General features: G+C 47.1%; 1 protein-coding gene and 2 long non-coding RNA genes across 5 annotated transcripts in view; 2 read left to right on the forward strand and 1 right to left on the reverse strand.

Annotated features, from left to right (window-relative positions):
- The window catches only part of LOC135243481 (EVI5-like protein), a 23878-nt gene extending 8411 nt beyond the window's left edge, over window positions 1-15467 (forward strand). Inside the window, exons 10-20 of one of the 3 annotated variants that reach the window (XM_064315353.1) lie at window positions 329-389; window positions 1254-1307; window positions 2170-2202; window positions 2876-3016; window positions 8796-8912; window positions 11919-12059; window positions 12532-12696; window positions 13380-13526; window positions 13979-14074; window positions 14514-14609; window positions 14880-15467. In XM_064315353.1, coding sequence (XP_064171423.1) covers window positions 329-389; window positions 1254-1307; window positions 2170-2202; window positions 2876-3016; window positions 8796-8912; window positions 11919-12059; window positions 12532-12696; window positions 13380-13526; window positions 13979-14074; window positions 14514-14609; window positions 14880-15182 — 1354 coding nt within the window. In that variant the 3' untranslated portion in view covers window positions 15183-15467. The other 2 variants (XM_064315354.1, XM_064315355.1) reach the window with 2 other exon arrangements.
- LOC135243491 (uncharacterized) lies at window positions 650-23124 on the reverse strand. Its single transcript, XR_010326655.1, has 3 exons — window positions 22903-23124; window positions 841-906; window positions 650-752 (listed from the first exon to the last, which is right to left on the reverse strand). It is a non-coding gene; the product is annotated as an uncharacterized LOC135243491 (long non-coding RNA).
- Window positions 20325-24378, forward strand: LOC135243490 (uncharacterized). Its single transcript, XR_010326654.1, has 3 exons — window positions 20325-21288; window positions 21492-21581; window positions 24020-24378. It is a non-coding gene; the product is annotated as an uncharacterized LOC135243490 (long non-coding RNA).
- Window positions 24379-24571: the final 193 nt, after the last annotated feature.

Consider the following 24571-nt stretch of genomic DNA (forward strand, 5'->3'; position numbering starts at 1 on the left):
TGTATGGAGGGCTACAGTATGTTTGTTGGAATATTCTTGGGATGGGATGGTGTTCAGTGTAACGGATGACAAGGCTGTATATTTCGGGTTTTTTTCTAGTCGGGACCCTTTCAAATACAACATTTCATGGAGGAGCAGGTTACACGTTGGCAGGGTGTACCCCCTACACAACAGTGGGAGTTTTTTTTTTTGAGTTGCCACTGAAATAATTACAGTGTATACAGTGTTCTGTGTGTGTGTGTGTGTGTGTGTGTTGTCTTCTGCGTGTGCATGTGTGTGTGCGTGCATGCATGTGTGTATGTGTGTGTGTGTGTGTGTTGTGTTCCAGGCTCGAAAAGGAATACACCACTATAAAGAACAAGGAGATGGAGGAACAGATTGAAATCAAGGTGAGGGGGACTCCTGGCTGGGGAAAAAAACCAAATACTTTGTAACCCCTTTGAAGTGTAAGATCACAAATACGTGATTAGAATGTTCTTAACTGAACCTTCTAATGCTGACGTAGCAATCACTAGTGATAATTGAAGGTAATGGAATTCTAGAGCACTGACTTAGAGTTTTGGAAAACATTCCAAAACACCTACTCTTCAAAGTGTTAAAAGAGATCACGCAGCAGCTCACAGTGCTCCAATGGAATCCTGGAAAATGAAACCCCCCTCCACAACTATTCCCACATTTCCCATTACCATGGAAACTCTGGTTCTCTGGGCCCGGAGCTGTGGGCTGGCGGACCACAAGAACTAGAGGAATTTCTAAAGGATAAAAACAAGAGAGAACCATTATGTGCAGAACTTGTACCAAATACATAAAAAAAATATTTGAGCTGTTTTATGAATTTACCTGACGGTTCCTGAACTGTGGTCCTCGGGTTCTTCTTCGCCTCCCTCACCGTCTTCCTCACTTTTTCTGTAGGCCAAACAGCCGCCTGTTTCTTTTGGCTGACAGTAATTTGGTCTTCCGAGCGATGGATGACTAAGGGATTTTTATGCGTGTATTACCACATTTTCACACTCTAGTGAAACAGGAAGGCCACAATACAGTTCGTTAAAAGGTCGACTTCAATAGGAAGAATTTAAAGTTAATTTTTATGTTAAGACTATGAGATCATTTCCATTTCCAGTTTAAAAAAGCAATCTCTCTCTCTCCATCCCCCTCTCTCCCCTCTCTCCCCCTCCTCCCTCCCTCCCCCCCTCTCCCTCCCTCTCCCTCTGTCTCCCCCTCCTTCTCCCTCTCCCTCTCCTTCCCTCATGCAGAGGTTGCGTACTGAGAACAGGCTTCTGAAACAGAGAATAGAAACCCTTGAGAAGGTGAGAGTTGACAGACGGGCGCAGACACGCCCCCCCCCCCCCCCCCCCCCCCCACCCCCCTGTTCACACACCCGCGCGCGCACGCCTTTATAAACGTGGGTCGGCCCCGCCCCCCCTTTAAGAATATTCGTGTTGCTTTTTCCTTTTTGGGGTTTTTGTTTTTCTGCGATTGTGTCGACTGATATGAGTCAGCCCCTAAAACCAGAGGCGGTTTGCTGCGTGATTCCCATGGGGGGGGGGGGGGTGTGGCTTTACAGTGAGATATTAGGTAGTGATTGAGGTTCCATTGTCCACTGTCTTTGTGTTTTGGAGTACTTAAATGCATGTACTGTATTTTATGCATGTACTGAATTCTTGATGTTGGGGGGGGGGGGGGGTTACTGCACACAGGTGTGTCTGTGTGCTCGCTCTCTCTTCGGCCACTCGCTTAAAAAAATAAACATTTAAAATGCATTTTTTTAAAAAGGAATTGGGTGTGTATGTGTGTATGTATTTATGCTACAGACAGTAGAGTGCATGACCGAGCTGGAATGTGCATGTGACTTCAGTTGAGCTGCAGACCTTTTCCACTGGGTTCCTTTCAACTTGCTTTCCTCTCTGGTGTTCCTCGTATCTCTTCCTCTCTTCTTCTCCCTCATTTAATTTGTCTCTCTTTCTCCCTACGTCTGCCAGAAACTCATCTTTAACACTTTTCCCTCACTTCCTGCCTACCACGTGTCATCTGTGTTTTTATTTCTTTCTGTATCTTCTCTGTGTCTGTCCTTTATCACTCTATTTGTGCCTCTCTCGTCTATCCCTCTCCCTCGATCTGTCCTTTTACTTCTCATTCTTTCTCTCATTCGCTCCTCCTGTGATACTGTAGGAAAGTGCTGCTCTGGCTGACAAACTGATACAGGTACAGTACTCTGACATCTCTTCCTTCACAGACACTCCCTCCCTCCCCTCCCCCTCCCTCCCTCTCTCTTTCCCTCACCCTCCCTCTCTCCCATCCCCCTCCCTCCCTCCCTCCCTCTCTCCCTCTCTCCTTCCTCTCCCTCCCTCTTCCCTCTCTCCTGCCCCCCGACCCCCATGCCCAATTCCTGAGAATGAATAGCATGACCATGCCCCTTGCGTGAGAGGCAGTTGGGTATGTCAGTGAGTCTGTCTGCCTGTCTGTCTCTCTGCCTGTCTGTCTGTCCCCTCATGCCTGTGCACTGGCTTGTTGTCAAACTTAGAACAGCTCAGGGCTGGGGACCATGAACTCAGCCTCCGAACACCAATATGACTAATGAACTGAACCACACTTGAACTTTTAAAATTGTTATTCTGTTTATTACTGGTGAGGGTGAGGCCCCATATAAGCCGTTAGGTTGTTAGCCCCGTCCTGTACTGTCTATGTTTATATTTAAATATTTATTTTTCCTACATGCTATGTCCTCTATTTTAAATAATGGTGGTGGAGAGGCGTGTTAGAGTGGGGTGTTGGTGTATGGGTGTGGTGAAGAGGGGGCTTTGTGTGGAGGAGAGGGATGTTGGAGTGGGGCTGTAATCCCCAGGGCTCTGACCCCGCCCTTTCCCCACCCCCTCAGGGTCAGGTGACCCGCGCCCTGGAGGCGGAGCAGAACTACGTGATCAAGCGGGAGCTGGCCGTGGTGCGCCAGCAGTGCTGCAGTACCAGCGAGAGCCTGCAGAGGGCGCAGGACACCATACAGGAGCTGCAGCAGCACAAGGTAGCCACGCCCCCACTGCCCTTACAGCGCCACGCCCCTCTTTCCCTTAAAGCACCACACCCACCATTCACTAGCCTTCACCACTATCACACCCCATAGTCTACCCCCCCTCCTTCCCCTCCTCCCCCCAACTCTCCTGCTCCACCACAGCTTCATGTGGCCACACCCCCCTTTCCCCATCAGAGAAGAGATGGGAAGTGCCAGTAAAGGGAGGGGCCACAGGGGAAAACACAGGGCTAAACATCACTGCACTGGGTACCGCGAAAGGCCTGGGTTCTACAGTGAGAGTGGAACAGGGCTGGGTTCTACAGTGATAGTGGAACAGGGCTGGGTTCTACAGTGAGAGTGGAACAGGGCTGGGTTCTACAGTGAGAGTGGAACAGGGCTGGGTTCTACAGTGTGAGTGGAACAGGGCTGGGTTCTACAGTGAGAGTGGAACAGGGCTGGGTTCTACAGTGATAGTGGAACAGGGCTGGGTTCTACAGTGATAGTGGAACAGGGCTGGGTTCTACAGTGAGAGTGGAACAGGCCTGGGTTCTACAGTGATAGTGGAACAGGGTTGGGTTCTACAGTGAGAGTGGAACAGGCCTGGGTTCTACAGTGAGAGTGGAACAGGGCTGGGTTCTATAGTGTGAGTGGAACAGGGCTGGGTTCTACAGTGAGAATAAAACAGAACAACCGACAGTGGCTAACAGGTTCTGCAGTATATGCAGTTCTTCTGTTCAGTCAAGCTAGGGAGACAGGGTTTGTGTTTATGTCAGTGTAATGTGTGTGATGTGTGAATGGGATGTGTGTGTGTGTGTGTGTGCATGCGTGCGTGTGTGTGTGTGTGTGTGTGTGTGTGCATGTGTGCCTGCGTGCGTGTGTGTGTGTGTGTGCATGTGTTCGTGCGTGTGTGTGTGTGTGCATGCGTGCGTGTGTGTGTGTGTGTGTGTGCGTGTGAATGGGATGTGTGTGTGTGTGTGTGCATGTGTTCGTGCGTGTGTGTGAGTGCGTGCGTGTGTGTGTGTGCATGCGTGCATGTGTGTGTGTGTGTGTGTGTGCGTGTGTGAATGTGATGTGTGTGTGTGTGCATGTGTTCGTGCGTGTGTGTGTGTGAATGGGATGTGTGTGTGTGTGTGCATGCGTGCTGTGTGTGTGTGTGTGTGTGTGCGTGTGTGAATGGGATATGTGTGTGTGTGTGTGTGCATGCGTGCGTGTGTGTGTGTGTGTGTGTGTGGGTGTGTGAATGGGATGTGTGTGTGTGTGTGTGCATGTGTGCGTGCGTGTGTGTGTGTGTGTGCGTGTGTGTGTAGCACAGTAAGCAGGTGCAGTTTTATTGGCAGCTGTATTGGGTGTGTCGTTGAAGCTCTAACCGGCAGTGGTGAGACAGCGACTGTAAACATCAGAAAAATATCAAGCACAGCTGTGAAACGTAGATTTTTTTTATTTCTGTGTCTCGTTTCTGTGTTTATCTGATCGTTTCCGCGTTGGTATTTTTGAGCTCCACCACCATCTGCCACTGGCGCTTCTGACAGCCTGCTGAACGGCACACACTGTGGATCGCTGCTCGCCCGTCTCAACTGCTTAATGCGCGAGGTCACAAAACACGTGATCAGAATGTCCTTAACTGAACGTTCTGATGCCAAAGTAACAATCACTGCTGCTTAACGGAAAGCAGTTGAGTTCTAGAACACCGACCTATAGTTCTGAGCAAAGACATTCAGAGAAGCCCACACTTCAAAGGGTTAATATGTTTGGTAGTTTGTCTGAGGTCATGTCTTTCCGTTTGTGTTTGCCCGTGTTCGCGTGTGTTTACACTCGTGTCCTGGGTTTTGATACCTGTAGCACGACAGTAAAGGCATACGCATATCTGTGCAGAATGTGCAGAATTACCGTGTCATCGCGGGCATGGACATTGTGATCAGTGTTGTGGTTTTCACACTTGCTTTTCAAACCAACACTCTCACCCGGTCACACAGGAGATGGCTGGGTGGGGTCTCTGAGAGTGTGTGTGTGTGTGTGTGTGCGTGTATGTGTAATCACACCTCATGATCTCTCCGGTTCATCACACTTGTTGATCACTGCAGGTCCTTTGTAAGATTTAGATTTTTTAAAGTGGTAAAGCAGTTCCGATTTGTATAAACAGACACGCAGATACCATTCCACGAGTTCATTCTGGGCTAAACTGAGTGGCCTGTGCGTGTGTTGCGTGTGCATGTGTGTGCATGTGCTGTGTTGTGTGTGCATGCGCAGTGTGTGCATGTGTGGTGTTGTGTGTGCATGCGCTGCGTGTGCATGTGCTGTGTTGTGTGTATGTGCATGCACTGTGTGTGCATGTGCGGTGTTGTGTGTATGTGCATGCACTGTGTGTGCATGTGCGGTGTTGTGTGTATGTGCATGCGCTGTGTGTGCATGTGCTGTGTTGTGTGTATGTGCATGCACTGTGTGTGCATGTGCTGGGTTGTGTGTATGTGCATGCGCTGTGTGTGCATGTGCGGTGTTGTGTGTATGTGCTGTGAAACAGAGGCTAAAATACAACCCATCTGCTTGCTGAGGTAATTAATTCATACTGTTGTATTTGTACGCTGTATATCTGTATACTGTTTATCGCCCCTTTTATTCAAAGATGCTGACTCAAAGGCGCTTTACAGGAAAACAGAACACAGATAAATAGGAAAGACTGGCCCAGAACTTCCAAAAAACAAGATCAACAGTGAGATAAAAAATAATTTAAAAAACGCCCAAACAGTGGCCAGGGAAGCCCCTATATCCTGGGTGGAGCCGGGCCTAGAGGAGCTCGCCTGTCGGGGCTCGGTGTCCGTGGCTAACGCTGGGCTGAACGGACAGCGAAGTAGAGTCTAACGGGCAAACAGTCATCATGAGGTGCTCCCATGAAAGGGCATTAAATTACATTCTATTCATTTAGCAGATGGTCTCGGGCGGTGGGGGTGGGCGAGGTATGAGATGACACATGGGGGAAGAACCGACATTCGAATGTTCTAACGTAGAAATTAAACAAAAGAACATTTCAATCGCGTATTGAAGCGTATCTCGGGCCACGTCTAAATCAGGAGAGGGTTTTATTTGATCGTGGCCTTTCGAGAGGTCCGGGAGCTCAGTTTCGATTTTAGCAGCACCCCGTCGTACGCAGAGGGCGTGACCCGCGAGGAGCACTTCCCGTGTGACTCTCGGTCTGTGAGAATCGAGCTCTGGCTGGCAGTAAAAACCGGCTTCCATCGCTCGGTCCAGAACAGAAGCCCTGCTTCTTACACGCTCGAGGGATCATCTCCTTACAGATTTCAGAAAAAGCACCAAACAAAAAAATGTTTTGTTGCGTCTTGTGCACAGAAACAAATCTCGAAGCGCGGTACGCTTTCTGCGTGGTTTCATAAAACACAATGTATGGGACAAAGGCATGTATATACAGCCTGGTCCCCACCCGTAGCGATGGATCTGTCACTGGCCAGGCTAAGCTACTAGCTGTATTCCTGCTAAGCGGCACACACTTTAAATGAGATAAAGGCTCTGCTATTGTGAGGCCCATGCAGGATGCAGGCATTCAAAGGCCGATGAGACACATCCTTTTCACTGTGAAGATGGACTCTGATTCACTTAGTGACGTAAAATATTAATAAATTCAGAACACTGGATAATAATGTACAGTTCAGGGGTGTCCAGTCTTATCAGAAAAGGTCTGGGTGCAAGTCTTTCTTTTAGCTCAGCACTAAGACACCAGATTCTATTTATCAAAGCACCTCATTCAACAGCTAGAGATCTACCGTCCTGTAGGTTTTCACTCCAACCCTAACAAAGCACACCTCATTCAACAGCTAGAGATCTACCGTCCTGTAGGTTTTCACTCCAACCCTAACAAAGCACACCTCATTCAACAGCTAGAGATCTACCGTCCTGTAGGTTTTCACTCCAACCCTAACAAAGCACACCTCATTCAACAGCTAGAGATCTACCGTCCTGTAGGTTTTCACTCCAACCCTAACAAAGCACACCTCATTCAACAGCTAGAGATCTACCATCCTGTAGGTTTTCACTCCAACCCTAACAAAGCACACCTCATTCAACAGCTAGAGATCTACCGTCCTGTAGGTTTTCACTCCAACCCTAACAAAGCACACCTCATTCAACAGCTAGAGATCTACCGTCCTGTAGGTTTCCACTCCAACCCTATCAAAGCACACCTCATTCAACAGCTAGAGATCTGCCGTCCTGTAGGTTTTCACTCCAACCCTAACAAAGCACACCTCATTCAACAGCTAGAGATCTAACTGAGCTGCTAATTAGTGCAATCGGGTGGTGAGTGTTGAAAGGAAAACCTACAGGAAGATAGATTTCCAGGAACTGGGTTGGGCATTAATGTGTTGGGCATGCCACTGCATTAGGTGCAGTCCATAGTAATTTTTTTTTCCCCGTTTAAGCTTTCCCTTTGTCCTGTTAGCACTATTATTACAAGTGCATGGTATCAGTGTGAATATAATCACTGTCTGAGCCTCCAATTGCAAGCTGTTACTAACAGACCCATTTAGCATAGAGAGGTGTTTTAACAGAGAACTGACCCAAAGGCCAGAGAGGTTAGGCCAGAGATTCTTTTTGCCAACCAGATGGTCAATTCAGTACAGTCAGGACTTTGGTTGTTAAGGAGATGGTTGCAAAGGACGGTCAGGGTCAGTACAGGAAATTAATTGCACAGCAAATGCCTGTAATGTTCTGTGGGAATGTTAAAATTCATAAAGTGAATTTGACTGACTTCCTGTAGTACTGACTGGACGGACCCTGCTCTGTAACCATCCTCTTAAACTAGAGGGGGTTTGAGCAGTGGGGGGCAGGTTTGAGCAGTGGAGGGGGGGCAGTTGGCAGTGGGGGGGGCAGGTTTGAGCAGTGGAGGGGGGGGAGGGGGGTTGAGCCGTGGAGGGGGGGGGGTGGGGGTTTGGAAAGTACAGAATCCTTTAATCTTTGCACCATCGGTAACTCTCACATTTGTTTGGCTGCTCGTTCTCTTGGGGTGTCTGGCGGGGCAGGGCGGGGTGGTGCGGGGCGGGCCGGGGTGGGGCGGTGCGCTGATGCGGGTCCGCGTGCGCTCTCTCCGAAACGTGGCGGCGAGCGTTGCCGTGGGTACGCTGGAGTTTCAGAGTTCACACACCCTCTGATTCTCGCACTGTCACTCAGAGTGAGAGAGGGGGGGGCAGAGGGCATGGAGGAGGACTTCCCATTACACAACGGGGACGGAGCAGGGGTTTTTTTTTTTTTTTGGGTGGGGGGGGGGGGGAACTAGGGGTTCTGTGCTGGGAAATCTGAGCCAGATCTGTGGTCTCCCGCTGACCGCATATGCAAGGTGGATTGTGGGTCTGAGGCCAAAGGTAATAATAAGGAGCACAAAAATACATGTATCGTTATAGTCCTTATATTTGCAATATATTTCAGTACATTCCATTTATATTGGGAAGATGCTTTTTTGTAATGTCTTTGTAATTTCTTTGTATTTTAATGTTTTAACAATTTTTAACATGTTCTCTTGTCAAGCAAATAAAGCCTATTTGAATTTGTATATTTCATATATATATATATATATATATGAACATGAAACATAAAATGTTATTCTGTAACAATGTTTTTAAAGTGTATTTAGATCTGGTTTGTTCTGTCATGGGTTTAGATCCTGTCTCTCTCTCCCCCCCTCCCTCTCCCTCCCTCTCTCCCCCTCCCTCCCTCTCCCTCCCTCTCTCTCCCTCCCTCCCTCTCCTCTCTCCCTCTCCCTCTCCCTCTCTCTCTCCCTCTCCCTCAGTACACAGAGCCGTTCGTGAGCAGCCTGCAGACGCAGCTGGAGCAGTCTCGGCTGCAGGAGGCGGAGCTACTCTGTGCCCTGAAGGAGATGCAAGACAAGGTGCTGGACCTGGAGAAGGTGAGGTGTGTGTGTGTGTGTGTGTGTGTGTGTGTGTGTGGTGTGTGTGTGTGGTGTGTGTGTGTGTGTGTGTGTGTGTGTCTGTGGTGAGTGTGTGTGTGTGTGGTGTGTCTGTGGTGAGTGTGTGTGTGTGTGTGTGTGTGTGGTTGTGCGCTCGCTCGCCTGAGGATGAGGGTGACGATGTGTCAAAACCACAGAGGCCAATGGGTGGGCTGCGCCCTTCTCTCACTGCCACACCTCAGGGTTCATCCTTTTCCCATGAGCCACTGCATGATCTCATCACTTCCCTAGAGACGGGCTTCTCAGCTCAAGCATGAGATCGGGCTCTTCCCATGCAGCACCACTGATTTCAGTCTCACACTAATGTACTGTACTGATATGACATCACCAAAATAAAGTTTCAAAAAGTTTTTTTTTTTTTTTTTTGATGCTAACTCAGAAAAGGCTTCTTTCTCCTCCCCAATTTAGTACTCCCACTCGTTTCGTTTCCATGGCAGCCCGGGTGACCTGTAGCGGTGTTTTCTGAAACAACTGAATCTCCTTCGCATAATTTATTTTTTTCTCTCTCTCTCGGTGAACTTCACCTCTGGCCTACTGTTTCCCTGCGGGGGAAATAAACCAAGACTAAGAGATCGTTTTCATTTTTGGGTAAAAGTGCAGCTGGGAGATTTTGAGAGCAGACAGATTCATGGTGTAAAAGTCGCAGGTGATAATAACGCTGCAACATCCCTCCTCTTCGCTCGGCACAGTCACAGTCAAAACCAGACTGTGCTCTTAAGATTTTATGACCGCAATACAATTTATATGACAGGCACATTTTCTTCTGTTATACAGACTAGGACTGTACAGGCTACAGGCTATGGAGCCATTGGGCCTCATTCACGAAACATGTGTACGATCACATTTAATCATAAACTGCATGTAAGAACATTTTGGCTTTTTTTTCTTATCTGTATTTGTTCGTGGCTTTTTCCTTATGCAAATCACACGAACAGGATTGTGCATAAAATCTACAAATAGCCAGCATTCCTCATCTCATACACCTGGGATACGCACAAAAACAAAGGTCTGCACACGTCTCATGTGTTTTGTTTTTTTGCAGGAACATATTTAAGAACAAAAGTAAGAATTATTTAAGAAAAGTTTTGTGAATGAAGCCCAATAAGGTCATTGCATCACCATGGCGAATATGTCAGGCCTGCATCTTCACCCAAGCCGTTCGGCACTGAGAAGGTTCTCGCGATCTTTTCCCCTTTAAGGTGTGAGGTCACAAACGCCTGATTAGAACGCTCTTAACCGAACATTCTAATGCTGATGTCACAATCACCACTGGCGACTGAAAGCAACAAAGTTCTAGAACACTGACTTGTGAAAACATTCCAAAAAACATACTTTTCAGAGGGCAAATATAATAAAAAGAAAAGTGCAGAAACAAAGGAGACAGGGGGAAGGAGCAGTCAGATTTACAGAGAGAGAGAGAGAGAGAGAGAGATTAAATCAAAATATGCCTAAATGCCAACCAGCGCGCCCCCCCCCCCCCCCCACCTCTGAGCCGCAGATCCCCCCCCCCCCCCGCCCCCGCCCCAGGGCGCTGGTTCCTAGAAGGACGGGTTCACCACATGCCTTTACTGTGAGAGAGAAAAGCTGCCAGGCAGAGAGAGCGTGTCTGTGCCCCCAAGAGAGAGATACCCACCGAGCCCACCTCCCCATCTCACCCCGCCAACCCCGCCCGCCACCCCCCCACCAAGACGAGAGAGAAACCCACTGAGCCCACCACCCCATCTCACCCTGCCAACCCCCATCCCCCCCCCCCACCGCCAACCCCCCAGGGCCCCCCCAAGCCGCCGCAACCACACTGAGGAGCAGAGAGGAGTGTGCCACAGCTCAGAGAATCGCTGCACTCACAACTGAGCGTGTGTGTGTGCATGTGTGTGAGCGTGTGTGTGTGTGCAATATGTGTGTGTGTGTGCGTGTGTGTAATGTGTGTGTGTGTGCAATATGTGTGTGTGTGTGATGTGTGTGTGCAATATGTGTGTGTGTGTGCGTGTGTGTAATGTGTGTGTGTGTGTGTGCAATATGTGTGTGCGTGTGTGTAATGTGTGTGAGTGTGTATGTGTGTGTATTTGTGTGTGTGAGTGTGTCTATGCACGAGTGTGTGAGAGTGTGTGTGTATGTGTGTGTGTGAGTGTGTGTGTAATGTGTGTGTGTGCGCAATATGTGTGTGTGTGTGCGTGTGTGTAATGTGTGTGTGTGTGCAATATGTGTGTGTGTGTGCGTGTGTGTAATGTGTGTGTGTGTGTGTGTAATGAGTGTGTGTGTATGTGTGTGCGTGTGTAATGAGTGTGTGTGTGTGTAATGAGTGTGTGTGTGTGTGTGTGTGTAATGAGTGTGTGTGTGTGTGTGTGTGTGTGTGTGTGTAGTGAGTGTGTGTGTGTGTGTGTGTAATGAGTGGGTGTGTGTGTGTGTGTGTAATGAGTGTGTGTGTGTGTGTTGTGTATAGTGTGTGTGTGTGTGTGTGGTAATGAGTGTGTTGTGTGTGTGTGTGTAGTGTGTTTGTGTGTGAACGTGTGTGTGAACGTGTGTGTGAATGTGTGAATGTGTGTGTGTGTGTGTGTGTGTGTGAATGAGTGTGTGTGTGTGTGTGTGTGTGTGTTGGAATGAGTGTGTGTGTGTGTGGTGTGATGTGTGTGTGTGAATGAGTGTGTGTGTGTGTGTGTGTGTGTGTGTGTGTGTGTGTGGTTGTGTGTGTGTGTGTGTGTGTGTGTGTGTGTAATGAGTGTGTGTGTGTGTGTGTGTGTGTAATGAGTGTGTGTGTGTGTGAGTGTGTTGTTTGTGTGTGTGTGTGTGTGTGTGTAATGAGTGTGTGTGTGTGTGTGTGTGTGTGTGTGTGTTGTGTGTGTGTGTGTGTGTATGGTGTGTGTGGTGTGTGTGTGTGGTGTGTGTGTGTGTGAATGAGTGTGTGTGTGTGTGTGTGGTGTGTAATGAGTGTGTATGTGTGTGCTGCAGCGGAGCAGCTCCTTGCCGGATGAGACCAATGTTGCGCAGCTGCAGGAGCAGCTGAGGCAGCTGAAGCTGAGAGAGCTGCAGACCCTGCAGTCCTTCAGAGAGATGAGAGACTCTGTGACCGACCTGAGCCAGCGCTGGCAGGTACGAGAGAGAGAGGGAGGGAGGGAGGGGGGGGAGAGGGAGGGAGGGGGGGGGAGGGGGAGGGAGAGGGAGGGAGGGAGGGGGGGGAGAGGGAGGGAGGGGGGGAGGGAGGGGGGGAGAGGAGAGGAGAGAGGAGGGGGGGGGAGGGGAGGGGGGGAGGAGGGAGGGAGGGAGGGAGGGAGAGAGAGAGAGAGGGGGAGGAGAGAGGAGGAGGGGAGGGAGGAGAGAGGAGGAGAGAGGAGAGAGAGAAGGAGAGACAGAGAGAAAGAGGTATAGAGAGACAGAGAGGGAGAAACAAAGTGAGCGGGAAAGAGGGAGAGGGGGAGAGAAAGAGGGAGGGAGGGGAGTGAGTGCAGTAGGGGTGTTTGGTAAGCAGAGAGGAAAGTTTGTAATGTGAGAAAGGGAACGCATGTGGAATAAAGCTGAAGTGTGTTCTGAGTGTGATTGATTCCGGTGGGCTGTCCTGTCCCAGCACCACATGTCCCGGGGGGGCGGGGGTGGGCACAGGAAGGAGTCCCCAAAGAAGAGCGCTCTGAACGAGCTGCAGGACAAGCTGATGGCCGTGCGCCTGCGCGAAGCCCAGGCCCAGGCCGAGCTGCGTGAGCTCAAACTAACGGCCCAGCAGCTGGAGAGCCAGGTCAGCACTGACCCCCCTGAGGCACTGACGCAGCATGACCCCCCCTGAGGCACTGACGCAGCACTGACCCCCCTGAGGCACTGACGCAGCACTGACCCCCCTGAGGCACTGACGCAGCACTGACCCCCCTGAGGCACTGACACAGCACTGACCCCCCTGAGGCACTGACACAGCATGACCCCCCTGAGGCACTGACACAGCACTGACCCCCTGAGGCACTGACACAGCACCAACCCCCCTGAAGCACCGACACAGCACTGACCCCACAGAGGCACTGACACCTCACTGACCCCCCTGAGGCACTGACCTCACTGAAGCACCGACACAGCACTGACTCCACTGAAGCACCTACCCCCCCCATACTATTTCATTGTACATTACGGTTACGTACAGACACAACACTGATGCCCCATATCAGGTCATTCTACATTACTGTGAAGTACAGACACAACACTGATGCCCCATATCAGGTCATTCTACATTACTGTGAAGTACAGACACAACACTGATGCCCCATATCAGGTCATTCTACATTACTGTGAAGTACAGACACAACACTGATGCCCCATATCAGGTCATTCTACATTACTGTGAAGTACAGACACAACACTGATGCCCCATATCAGGTCATTCTACATTAGTGTGAAGTACAGACACAGTACTTATGTGCCCCTCCCCCTCAGAACCAGATCCACAGTAAGCTGGTGAGCCGGAAGGAGCAGGAGAGTGCTGCCATGCAGGAAAGGCTGCAGTGCATTATGGGACAGAACAAGAGCCTGCAGACACAGCTCAGCGAGCTGAAGAGGAAGCAGGCCGAGTCCGACTGCAAGGTACCGCCCCCATCGCCCAGGCAACAGTGTACACCACGTGTACCGTCACCCCAACTCGTCCACACTCTCATAGGCTAGCAGGATTACAGTGTGTACATCACCATACCCTCCAGCTAATGGGTATGAATCAAACTGCTGTGATCAGTAAAGGTGAGCTCTCTGCAGTTGTGGTGACAGCACAAGCATTTACTGCTGTTAGTTTATGAGAAAAAAGAAAACCAATAAATAAAAGGCCATTTCAACATGCGCGTAGCACACTCTTACAGAACAGCACTAAGAGTAAAGAGGAGATCGTGCCATTCTCAGATGGATAAAGGTGAGATATCACTGTCAGAGTAAAGAGGAAGTGATGTCACCCTCTCCTCTTCTCAGAGTAAAGAGGAAGTGATGTCATTCTCTCTCCTCTGTTCTCAGAGTAAAGAGGAAGTGATGTCATTCTCTCCTCTTCTCAGAGTAAAGAGGAAGTAATGGCGGTGAGATTGAGGGAGGCAGACAGCATGGCGGCAGTGGCGGAACTGAGGCAGAGGATTGCCGATCTGGAGATTCAGGTGTGGAAACGAGTGCCTGTGTATGTGTGTGTGTGAGTGTGTGTGTGTGTGTGTGCGCGTGAGAGAGTGTGTGTGTGTGCGCGTGTGAGTGTGTGTGTGTGAGCGTGTGTGTGTGTGTGAGTGTGTGTGTGTATGTGAGTGTGTGTGTGTATGCCCGTGTGAGAGAGTGTGTGTGTGTGCGCGTGTGAGTGTGTGTGTGTGAGCGTGTGCATGTGAATGTGTATTTATGTGTGTGTGTCTGTGCACGAGTGTGTGTGTATGTATGTGTGTGTGTGAGTGTGTGTGTGTATGTGTGTGTGTGAGTGCACGAGTGTGTGTGAGTGTGTGTGTGTGTGTGTGTGTGTGTGAGTGTGTGAGTGAGGCCTGTGCTCAGTGCATCTTATATTTATTATTATTATTATTATTATTATTATTATTATTATTATTATCTGTGTTGCAGAGGGAGGAGGGCCGGATCCAGGGCCAGCTGAACCACTCAGACTCCAGCCAGTACATCAGCCAGCTGAGGGAGCAGATCGCTGAGCTGAAAGCAGAGGTCAGTCTGCGAGTGTGAGTGTGTGTGTGTGTGTGTGAGTGTGTGTGTGTGTGTGTGTGTGCGTGCGTGTGAGTGTGTGTGTGTCTGTGTGTGTGTGTGTGTGTGTGTGTGTGCGTGCGTGTGTATGTGTGTGTGCGTGCGTGTGCGTGCGTGCGTGTGTGTGTGCGTGTGTATGTGTGTGTGTGTGTGTGCGTGTGTATGTGTGTGAAACTGTAGTATCTCTCTCTTTGTCCTTCTCAGACCTGCCTACTCTCCTGTTGTCCATTTCAGATCAGGCAGTTGCGCGGGCAGCCCTTCAGGTACCCGGCCCCGGGTCACGGGTCCTTTCAGGGCCTGCGCCTGTCCAGCCCGGCCTCAGGAGAGGCCGACTACCTCAGCTCAGACGACGACCTGCCGCCCAGCCCGCCGCCGCCCGCCGCGCTCTACCCGTCCCTGGCCCCGCCCCTCCACCCCGGCCCTGCTCCGGACAGCGAAGGCAGCACCGACAGCGACACGGAAGGAGGGGGCGGAGCCCCCCAAGTCCCGCCCCCTCCGCAGCTCTTCCCCAGCATGGTGTGCGCGGAGGAGAACTGAGCCGGGGAGGCGGTGCTGGCAAGCGGACGCACCACCACCCCAATGACCCCGCCCCCTGCCCCGCCTAGCCCCGCCCACTCTCCATACCCCCTCCTTTTCTGCTCACCCCGTTCAGCCCTGGTATGCGCTCCATGTTCCTGCAGAAACTTGCTCTGCAGTGAAAAGCTGCCGTTCTGCTGGGCGCTGAGCCGTCCAGCTCTCCAAGCAAGAGACGGAGCAAAAGCACCCCAGCACACGCACAGCGGATTATACCAAAAATGGGGGGATTTTCCCATCACAGTTTGGGCAGCTAGAACCTAGCGAAGTCAGTGGAACTTGTACATGGCCTCACACAGAAACGTCCATCGTTAGGAATGAGCACACACACATATACATGCACACGCACACGCGCACACACACACACGCGCACATGCACAGATTCACACACACATGCATGCACACACACAAAAACGCTTTAGTCAATAACTATATATTGACCCAGCATTGAAAGCACCTGTGAGAGACTGGAATAAATCCCCCCTCCCCTCCCTCCTCCCCTCCCCCTCCCTCCCTTCCCCTCCCCCCTCCCGGCTAGGAAGGACAGCCTGAACTCTCTGGGGTTCCTTCCAGGGACCCCAAAACCACGAGGGGACTGGGATCATTGAGACGGGTGGAGGAACAGACTCCTCCAGTTTGGGGAATCTCACCCGGGGTACCCCACTGCTTGGGTTGTCCTCTCCGCTCTGACCCCTGCTCAAAAGAAGAGCGGGCCTCCCTCTCCATCAATTAAGCACACCCCCCACCCCTCCACTGCCAAATATATAACACACTTACACACTTATACAACGCAACTGCTCTCTCTCACCCTCCCTCCCTCCCTCCCTCCCTCCCTCCTTCTCCCCCTCCTTCTCTCTCTTTCTCTCTCCTCCCCCTCTCTCTCTCCGAGGCCCTCTCCCGGCCCTGCCTTTGGAGAGGGAACACCGGGACAAGACGCCATTTTAACTGAGGCCTACGACTATAGAGGCGCCATTTTACACTCAGCGACAGTGAGAGGGAGAGACAGAGAGAAAAGCATGGGCTTATATATATATATGATATAACAAAGTACTACAGCTAGATGATATACATAGATCAAACATGAAAAATCTCAGCATTGCCAAATCTTTTATGTTCTTTTTTTAATGTAACTACATATGTTATTTCTTTTTCTATTTACCATTTTTATATATCTATATATATAAAATCCATATCTATATGAATGTATGCAGTATATTCATGGCAGCCAAACTTTTTTTTCTTCTTTTTGGTGTCCATTTTCTTATGTGCCAATATAATCCTTTGTGTCGAGATGGTGTTTGGGTGGGGGGGGGGGTTGGTTGTAGAACATGGGGGAAAAGCAACACACCACTTCTGTTTTTACACAATGTGAGCTTTTAGAGGGGGTGGCACTGGATCTCAAAGCAGACGCAGGAACTTTAGTATGCATCACATGTTCCTATTGAACTTTCAGACCGTGATTGATGCAATCGTAGACACATCAGAGCAAAGCCTTTGAGCCTTCCTTTGTTCAACGGTTCAGTGTAGATCAGAAAAAAGGCCCATTTTCATTTGATTGTTCACAGAGTCTGTTTTTTTTAGCACATCTGAAGGACATGGAAGATTTGTGTTAAAGGTTCTGCACGTGGGGCTTAAACCGTTTCTTTGGCTGAAGACACGTGTCCATTAGCAGGCCAAGGCTACTTCACCTTGGAGCTCTGCAGCTTGTGGGCATTGTGTTGGTGGCAAAGAAAAGTTGGTGGCATGTGATTTGAGTGACAACCCGTATGTTGTGCTTTGTGATTGGTTGAAATACACAGGTGCAGCCAAGATGAGGGAAGACTGGGGCCATTTCATTCGCCAGTTTTAGCCCAATGGGAATTTAGACCAGTTATTCCATATTTTTCCAAACAAACTTAGGGACCCTTTGTAAAAATGTTTGGGGTTCTACTTAAAAAAAAAGAAGTTTTTTATAGCACTATACATGAAATTGGGAATTAAAAACATTCTAAAGTTGCATGGATTGCATCATTTTATTAGCGTAGTTGCATAAAACATGCTAATGGAAATGTATCTCCAGTTAAACAGAGTCTGTTGGGACTGTATTGTGATGTATCAAGACAACTCCAACAGAACACCTCTGTGACATCACTTCCTGTTGCCTCTGCCAGGTCTTGTTGCAAGCTGATGCCAGATGACAGCAGGGTCTCCTTCAGCATAGTTTAGCACACAGACAAGATTTTCATGTAAGGTCAGGTGCTGATCTTTTCGACACTTCAACTAGACTGCAGTTTGCATTCAATCATCTGATCATCTGAGATACAGAAATTTTGGATGTGTCTACAGACTTGCTTATTTGTAGGTTAAAGGTCAAAGAACTATGGCCAAACCACAGCAAATGAAATCATATCTACAGTGGCATCTGTACGGTTTCATATCAAGGTTAAGTAAAATATCCAGTTTGTGATTTCATCTTCGAAATGTTCTAATGTACAAAGACCAAAAATATAAATGATTAATATCCTGTTCCATGGCTACATGAAAAGGTCCCACACAGGGTGTTGTTCCGAGGTTAGACTGTCCTCAGAGCACTACGTTGCTGTTGAGATGTGATGCCTAGTGCAATGTGGTTATGATGTCACAATGGAAGCAAGCAATTTAAATATCAGTATTGTTCTTATTACAGTAACTGCCATTGACATTAACATTGATTGCCCCAATCCTAGCCATTTGGCATCCATTAGATAACCAAACTGTCTGAAGTTTAGCAATGATGATAATTAAGATGACGTTGACGACGATGATGATGAAAATGGTGACGATTGTAATACAAAGCATTTCAGTGTTTCATACATCAAGAGAAGGATGAGAAAATAAACATTTACACAGAACTCTCAGAAACGGCATCCTTTTCTCAGGATTTAATCTGACGTGTGCACGCGTCTGTGCGGCTGTGTCGTTGTCGTCGTGTGGTTTGCGTGAGGTATGCTGGACGGATGGCTGGTAACGAACGTGCCACTGAGTTACGGATGACGTGTTTCGTGCGGTTTAACGGAGGGACGTACTGGACACCAGACTGCAGCGTGTCAGTGTTCCGGAATGGACTGTGTTAATTCAGTGTTCCGGTATGAGATTGTGTTAATTCAGTGTTCTGGAACGAGACTGTGTTAAGAGGTATTTGTGCAGATCTGAGACAGAGTTGTGTGTGCAATGTGTGTCAACCCTTAGCATTCGACCTTCTCTTACAAACCAAAAAAAAAAAAAAATCACTGATTCAAATGCGGTCAAACTCACCCACCAAAAACCTTCCACCACCACTTTCTCAGTACCTCACTGTGTTTAGCATGCATTCCGTCTACAGTTTCTCTCCAACTAGCTTACTCATCTATCGCTCTCGACCCACAACACTCTCTTTTCCTGTATCGTCTCTCTCTCTCTCTCTCTCTCTCTCTCTCTCTGTACATCACACTCTTTCCATCCAACATCTCTCTCTGCCCGCACCTCCCTATTTCGCATCAGCCATATTGCTGCTTCGGGTTGAAGCAACATGCAGCGCTATCGTGTAATTTACTCCTCACTTTCACTTCTCTCATGCGTTGCATTAGATTTATTTGGCAGACGCTTTTATCCAGAGCAGCGTACAATAAGTGCATACCGAAGGTCAGTGGAACAACTACACAATACAGGTCCAATAACACAGGTACAATACTCTTTTCGTAACAGTTATTCATAACCATGAACACATTAAGTCCAGTTCACACAGTGAACATTACTCTGACCTAACCTATGCTGACTCAAACTAGGAGGCATACAAAACTGCAACATCAAGATAGTGATATGAAGTACAATAAAAGTGCTGGATGGAGGTTCATGTAACATGGAAGCGGCCCAGGCGGTACGTGTGTAGCATGAAAGGGGGGGAATTTAAGTAATAGAAATGATCCGCAGAATGGCGATAGTTAGTTAATCCAGGTATAGTCTGAAGAGATGGGTCTTCAGACCACGGCAGAAGATGGGCAATGAGGGAGTGGTTTGTAGAGGGAATGCTCATGCTTACTCTAAATGACTAAACCCCGTCCCACTCATTTAGACACCCTTTCACTTCATTTTGGCTCCTCAGACGAGGGCACGGGGGGCAGGGGACTCCTTGCTACCTGAAGTAACCCCTGAAAAGTTCTTCGCCCTTAAAAACCCGTACTGCTGCATCTAAGAAATACGCGATTACAAAATCAGTAATTACGAAGTGAAACAAGGAACTTGGAACAACGGAAAGCTTTTATATTGATGCTGAATGTCCAAGTGCTTGGTTAGAACACTGGCAGCTCGAGAGATCTGGCATACATGGTGCTGTAGCTGTTTGGTAGGCTATTTAGCAGCACAACACCAAGGAAAATCTGAAAACTGTTCACATCCTTAATGAATAAGAGCAAAGGCTGCATAAAATATACAAAACAATATACACAATGAGCCATATAGTGCACTCAAAAAGCATTGCAGTTGTATGATTTTATACTAATGCTACTACTATTATGCTACTGTCACTCAGAGTAAAAGCACTTTGTTCAGCAAGTAATATTTTGCCCCCAAATAACATATTTCGTTTAATTATTTTAAATAAGATTACATATAAGGGAGCTGTAATGTTGCCTCCCGTGGCTTTCTGGGTAAAAATGAGCATATGACTCACGAAAAATCCTGTGTCATCCATCGCCACCGGGAAAGGCAAAGAATTCTTGGTAGAAACCAAGCAAATGGTTCTCTACCTTCACAACTGAGAAGATGGCTACAAACACACATATAATAAATAAAACAAAAACTAAAATGTACCATTTTCCACTATTAGGTGACTAAGGAAGTGGTGGACTTGCCTGGTTGAGAGTGGGAAGCAAACCCCTGTGGAGGTCTGGCTAAAAAGCCCACTTAGAATGTTTTAAAGTAATAAAACACTACAGAAGACAATCCAGTAGAGTGTTCCTGTTAAAACAGGTGCAATAGTACTGAAAACCGGGAGGTGAATATTTTAGACTGTTTTTAAAATTCCCATTTTCAGGGAAGTGCTAATTTTGCTTGGTTCCTTTTAATAGAGTAGATTATTTTCCACGTGTGAGAATTAAAATATAAATCTATATACAATAATACAATATTTGTATTATTGATTGCACAGTATAGTTGTTAATACATATCAAAAGGGCAAAGGGCTCTATGCCTTCTGTCGACAGGGAAACATGGAAATTATAGATAAACGTGGTCTCTCAAAACTTTAGAATCTGAGAACAGAATAGTAAAATTATACAATCGGTTGTAATCGGTCCGATTTCACCTTAATGTATATATTATTACTAGTCGATTGCTCCCATCTAGTGCAATTTACAAAGTCATCGTGGTACGCAGCGTGTTTCATAAGCGCACACAAGGCACGTAAGCAGTAAGACGGTGATCGATTTTTAACTTGAAAGCAGTGCTAAAATTTAGCCCTAAGAGGTGTTACTTTTCTTATGGGTTAGGTGCTTAACTATAACCATTAATAGAATGGATAGTAATAGACATTCAGTATTACGCATAGTCTAACGGTGATCAGAAGCCTACCATAACACAATGCTGTTCCGTCTGCATGTTACAATCTGTAGTTATTAATACGTTTCATTAAAAGAAATCATACTTCTTCCAGTGCCAACGCCCATGTTTCACGCGCAGCTGGATTGGGTTTCGTGGAAAGGAAGCTGGTTGCGGTCGTATATATGTACATGTATATGGTCTGAACAGCCGAGCGCTTGAAAGGTGTAGCGCGCGCGCTCTTCCAGGTTCAACGTTGCTCACACTTTGTCCCGTGCCCAGACGACCTCTCGACAACTCCGCGACTTGCCGTGAATGTTTCAGTTTTAAACAAATTAGAATTATGCGCTGAAATTTAGAAACAGCTCATCAAAAAGTTGTATTAAAGTTTTTTTTTGTTTTTTTTTTTGGTAAGCATCATAACTCAATGATCAAGATAGCTAAAATACACTGTTCTTTTTGGCTCAACAAGTTGGTTGTACTTTAGATTTCCATGGGCATTTGATGTCTTCGTCACAGTAATAACTAGTATTACTAGGTAAGTACTGACCTTTGGTAATCAGTAACTTCATTTCCACATTTATATTTAGAATGTTACTATTTTATATTCCAAGTAGTGCTGATCATTTGTTTCATGGCATTTTAAATAAAGGAATAAATAGCCTATCATTAGCAATAAAATCCCACTGGTTAGTTCTGGTAGAATTTAACTAAACAACCTTTTTCTTTTTTTTATCTCAGCAATTGACCTGGAGATGTCTGGCATGAGCGCACCATAACACCGAAAAGCCGCGAAAACTGATTTCTTGTTTTAACTTTTCCATTTAAGTGGTGAGTGAAGGCGTTTGATGCAATTCTCTACAATTTAAGAACAGCGGTTTCTTTGACGCACCGCCCGTGTCCGTTAAGATTGCATTAGATTGTTGAGAAACAGTAGACTTCTATATTATAGACCTTATACTAATATTCAGACAGAGGCACAAAACATAATAATAATAATAATAATAATAATAATAATAATAATATTAATATGATTATAATCACAAATATTGGCTCCATTGACAAAGTTGCTTTATAAATTTTATATATGTACATAAAATTGAAAAACATACTGTTATTGCAATGTGGCATCATCATCATCATTTGTTACAAAGTAAATATTTTCAACGCTTTTGTTGATGATCAATTCAGCTTTTTAAACGATTTAGAAGGAACTGTATACTGCACTCGGCCGAACAAAATATATGCATGTGTGAAATGATGTGAATTGTATTCGAAGTTGACAGTGAGAATAAATTACATTTAAATCAATGAGAAAACAAAAGTATTTTTTAAATCAACCATTTCCTAATCAAATAGAATTGTACCTATGATTATACGCCACTCTACGGTGGCAATATTTTGTATTTGGCACTGGCAGGCGCGTGCAGGGGAGGGAGTCTCGGTTGGTGCTCTTTTCTCACTTCGAGCACGCACCTGCGCCTCCAAAGGTCTCTGCCCTGCTTGGCATTTGGCATGTAAAGCACAGTTTAATCAGGGGTTTTGATTAAGCCTATTCTATAGCGGTTTGAGGTGGGGTGTGTTGGGATAGCGATAGTTTCGAGGTAGCCTCGGGGTGGGTGACGCGCAAGAGGGGGGGTGGGGTGGTGGAAGCGAATCTCGCGCAATGACCGAGGTCACCCACTGTTCACACAGACTGAAACATCGTAACTACATCCCACAAGTTTTACCATAGCTATACTAGGAGTAACTATCTAACAGAGGAAACAGCGCTTTATAAAGGCGGTTTAATTTAACTGGACGCACGCATATGGATAGGCATAAAAGAAAATTAAAGACCAGCGCAGGATACGACAGAATTTGAAGCGGGATTTTTAATTGCTGGACACTTTCGCCATAATACTGAACGCCACCGTACCTGGATTTATAAGCGTTTTAGTTAATTTCGACAATACAAACGAGTCTAGACTTTAAAGAGTTTTTGGATTGGCGCTCGTTGGCTTTGCGGGTTTGTGCGCGCAGACGAAAATCCCTCCCAGCGTTCATACTCTTTAACCAAAAGGCGTGTTATCTACAGGTGCGCTCCGGTGTTGAAACGGTCTTTACTGCAGCTGTGCAGAAAAAAAAAAAAAACATCGCACACAGTACTCACAGTTCACCGTTTTCTTAGACGAAGGGATCCGAATCATGTCGGGTGGGCTCACCATGTTGAGAAACACAAAAATATATAGCAGCGTGCACGAGACATCTCGTACAGACCAGAGCCGTTATGCACTGACAAATATCTATCTGCTTGTGGGTTAAGGGTCGTGACATCAGTTGACCTTTAAAGGGTACAAGCATAGGTTCAGTTTGTGAAAGGAATAATTTTGTTTCAAACGTCTGGAATATCCTAAAAGAAAAACAAAACAAAACAAAACAAAAAAACAAACCAAAAAAAAAAAAAAAAACAGAAAATACAAAAATATGACAACACCTAGGCTGGGTTGCATAAGATAAGAGCAGAATGGGTTCTGATATTTGACCACTTCACACACTTTACACACTCAGGACAAACGTTAGGAAATTAACTTGCCAATCCTAATATTTTTTGAAAGGTTACATTCAGTATGTATGTACAGCCACATGAAGTTGTAAGCATTTTTGGCTTCCGCTGTATATGATGTGACAGACTCGTTTTAAAATGAATCCTGCTGTATTTTTCTACAATGAAATGGAGACAGATACAGAAGCAAGACTATGCTTCATTTACATCATAATTGTTTTTTCTGATGGAATACACAAATTATTATTTGAGTCTGGTTTCCTTCAGTTTTAAATCTTTAAAAAAATTATATTTATTCCAGTTTATGAGTCCATTTTGTTTGTAGTAATTTCTGTGAATGCATGCACTTCATACCATTTTTGTAAATAGCTGTTTGTATACAATGTGTATAGTACGCTCATAATGAACGTCTCAATTTAAACTGTACCAATCTTCTGTAAATTCAAAAACAATATATTGCCATTGACAATTACAGTTTTGAAGAAGCCTTATTTATTATAGCATTAATTAGAGTAACAAGTTACTTGGTATTTTTTTTTTCCATCCCAAGAGAGGATGGTTTGCTTGAATGATGAATCAGATTTAATAAATCTAAGTTTTGTTGGTGATATTGCACTCTGGCTGGTGTAGCATTTGTGTGTTGTTAATCCGGGTCATTAGATGTAAGCAGTGCTGGTGTTTTGAATATTTATTCAGCCTAAGCAGCGTTCTCCTACTATTCCAGGGCCCTTCTCCCAGCATGCCTCGCTCCTTCCTGGTCAGGAGTAGAAGGGGCGGGGCCCACATACCACGGCCTGCAGAGGACAGCGGTGTCCGTGGCTCCACCCAATCGCAGGGGCGCTTCCTGCTACCAGAGCCGCAGTCTCCCGGAAGCCCCGCCCCTAAAGTGGTCAACCCCACCTACTCGACCAAAGGGGTTACCACGACAGCGGTTGCAGAGACAGCAGTTACTGGGACAGCGGTTGCCGGGACAGCAGTTACTGGGACAGCGGTTACCGGGACAGCAGTGGCCCCATCCACAGCAGGGTTGAACCCCATGCTGCCCTCTCCCTACAGCACCCAGTACATTAACCTGTGCTGGCCCCCAGGTACACACCCACACCCCCAGCGCACCTCACCTACAACACGTCCGACCTCAGACGCATGCGCACACACACACACACACACCTCACCCACGTCTGACCTCACACGGACACACACACACACACACACACGTCTGACCTCAGACGGACACACGCAGATTAGCCTGAGAGGCCGCAGTGCTTCAGATCTTTAG

This window comes from Anguilla rostrata, chromosome 17, assembly GCF_018555375.3.
Source record: "Anguilla rostrata isolate EN2019 chromosome 17, ASM1855537v3, whole genome shotgun sequence".
Taxonomy (NCBI): Eukaryota; Metazoa; Chordata; class Actinopteri; order Anguilliformes; family Anguillidae; genus Anguilla; species Anguilla rostrata.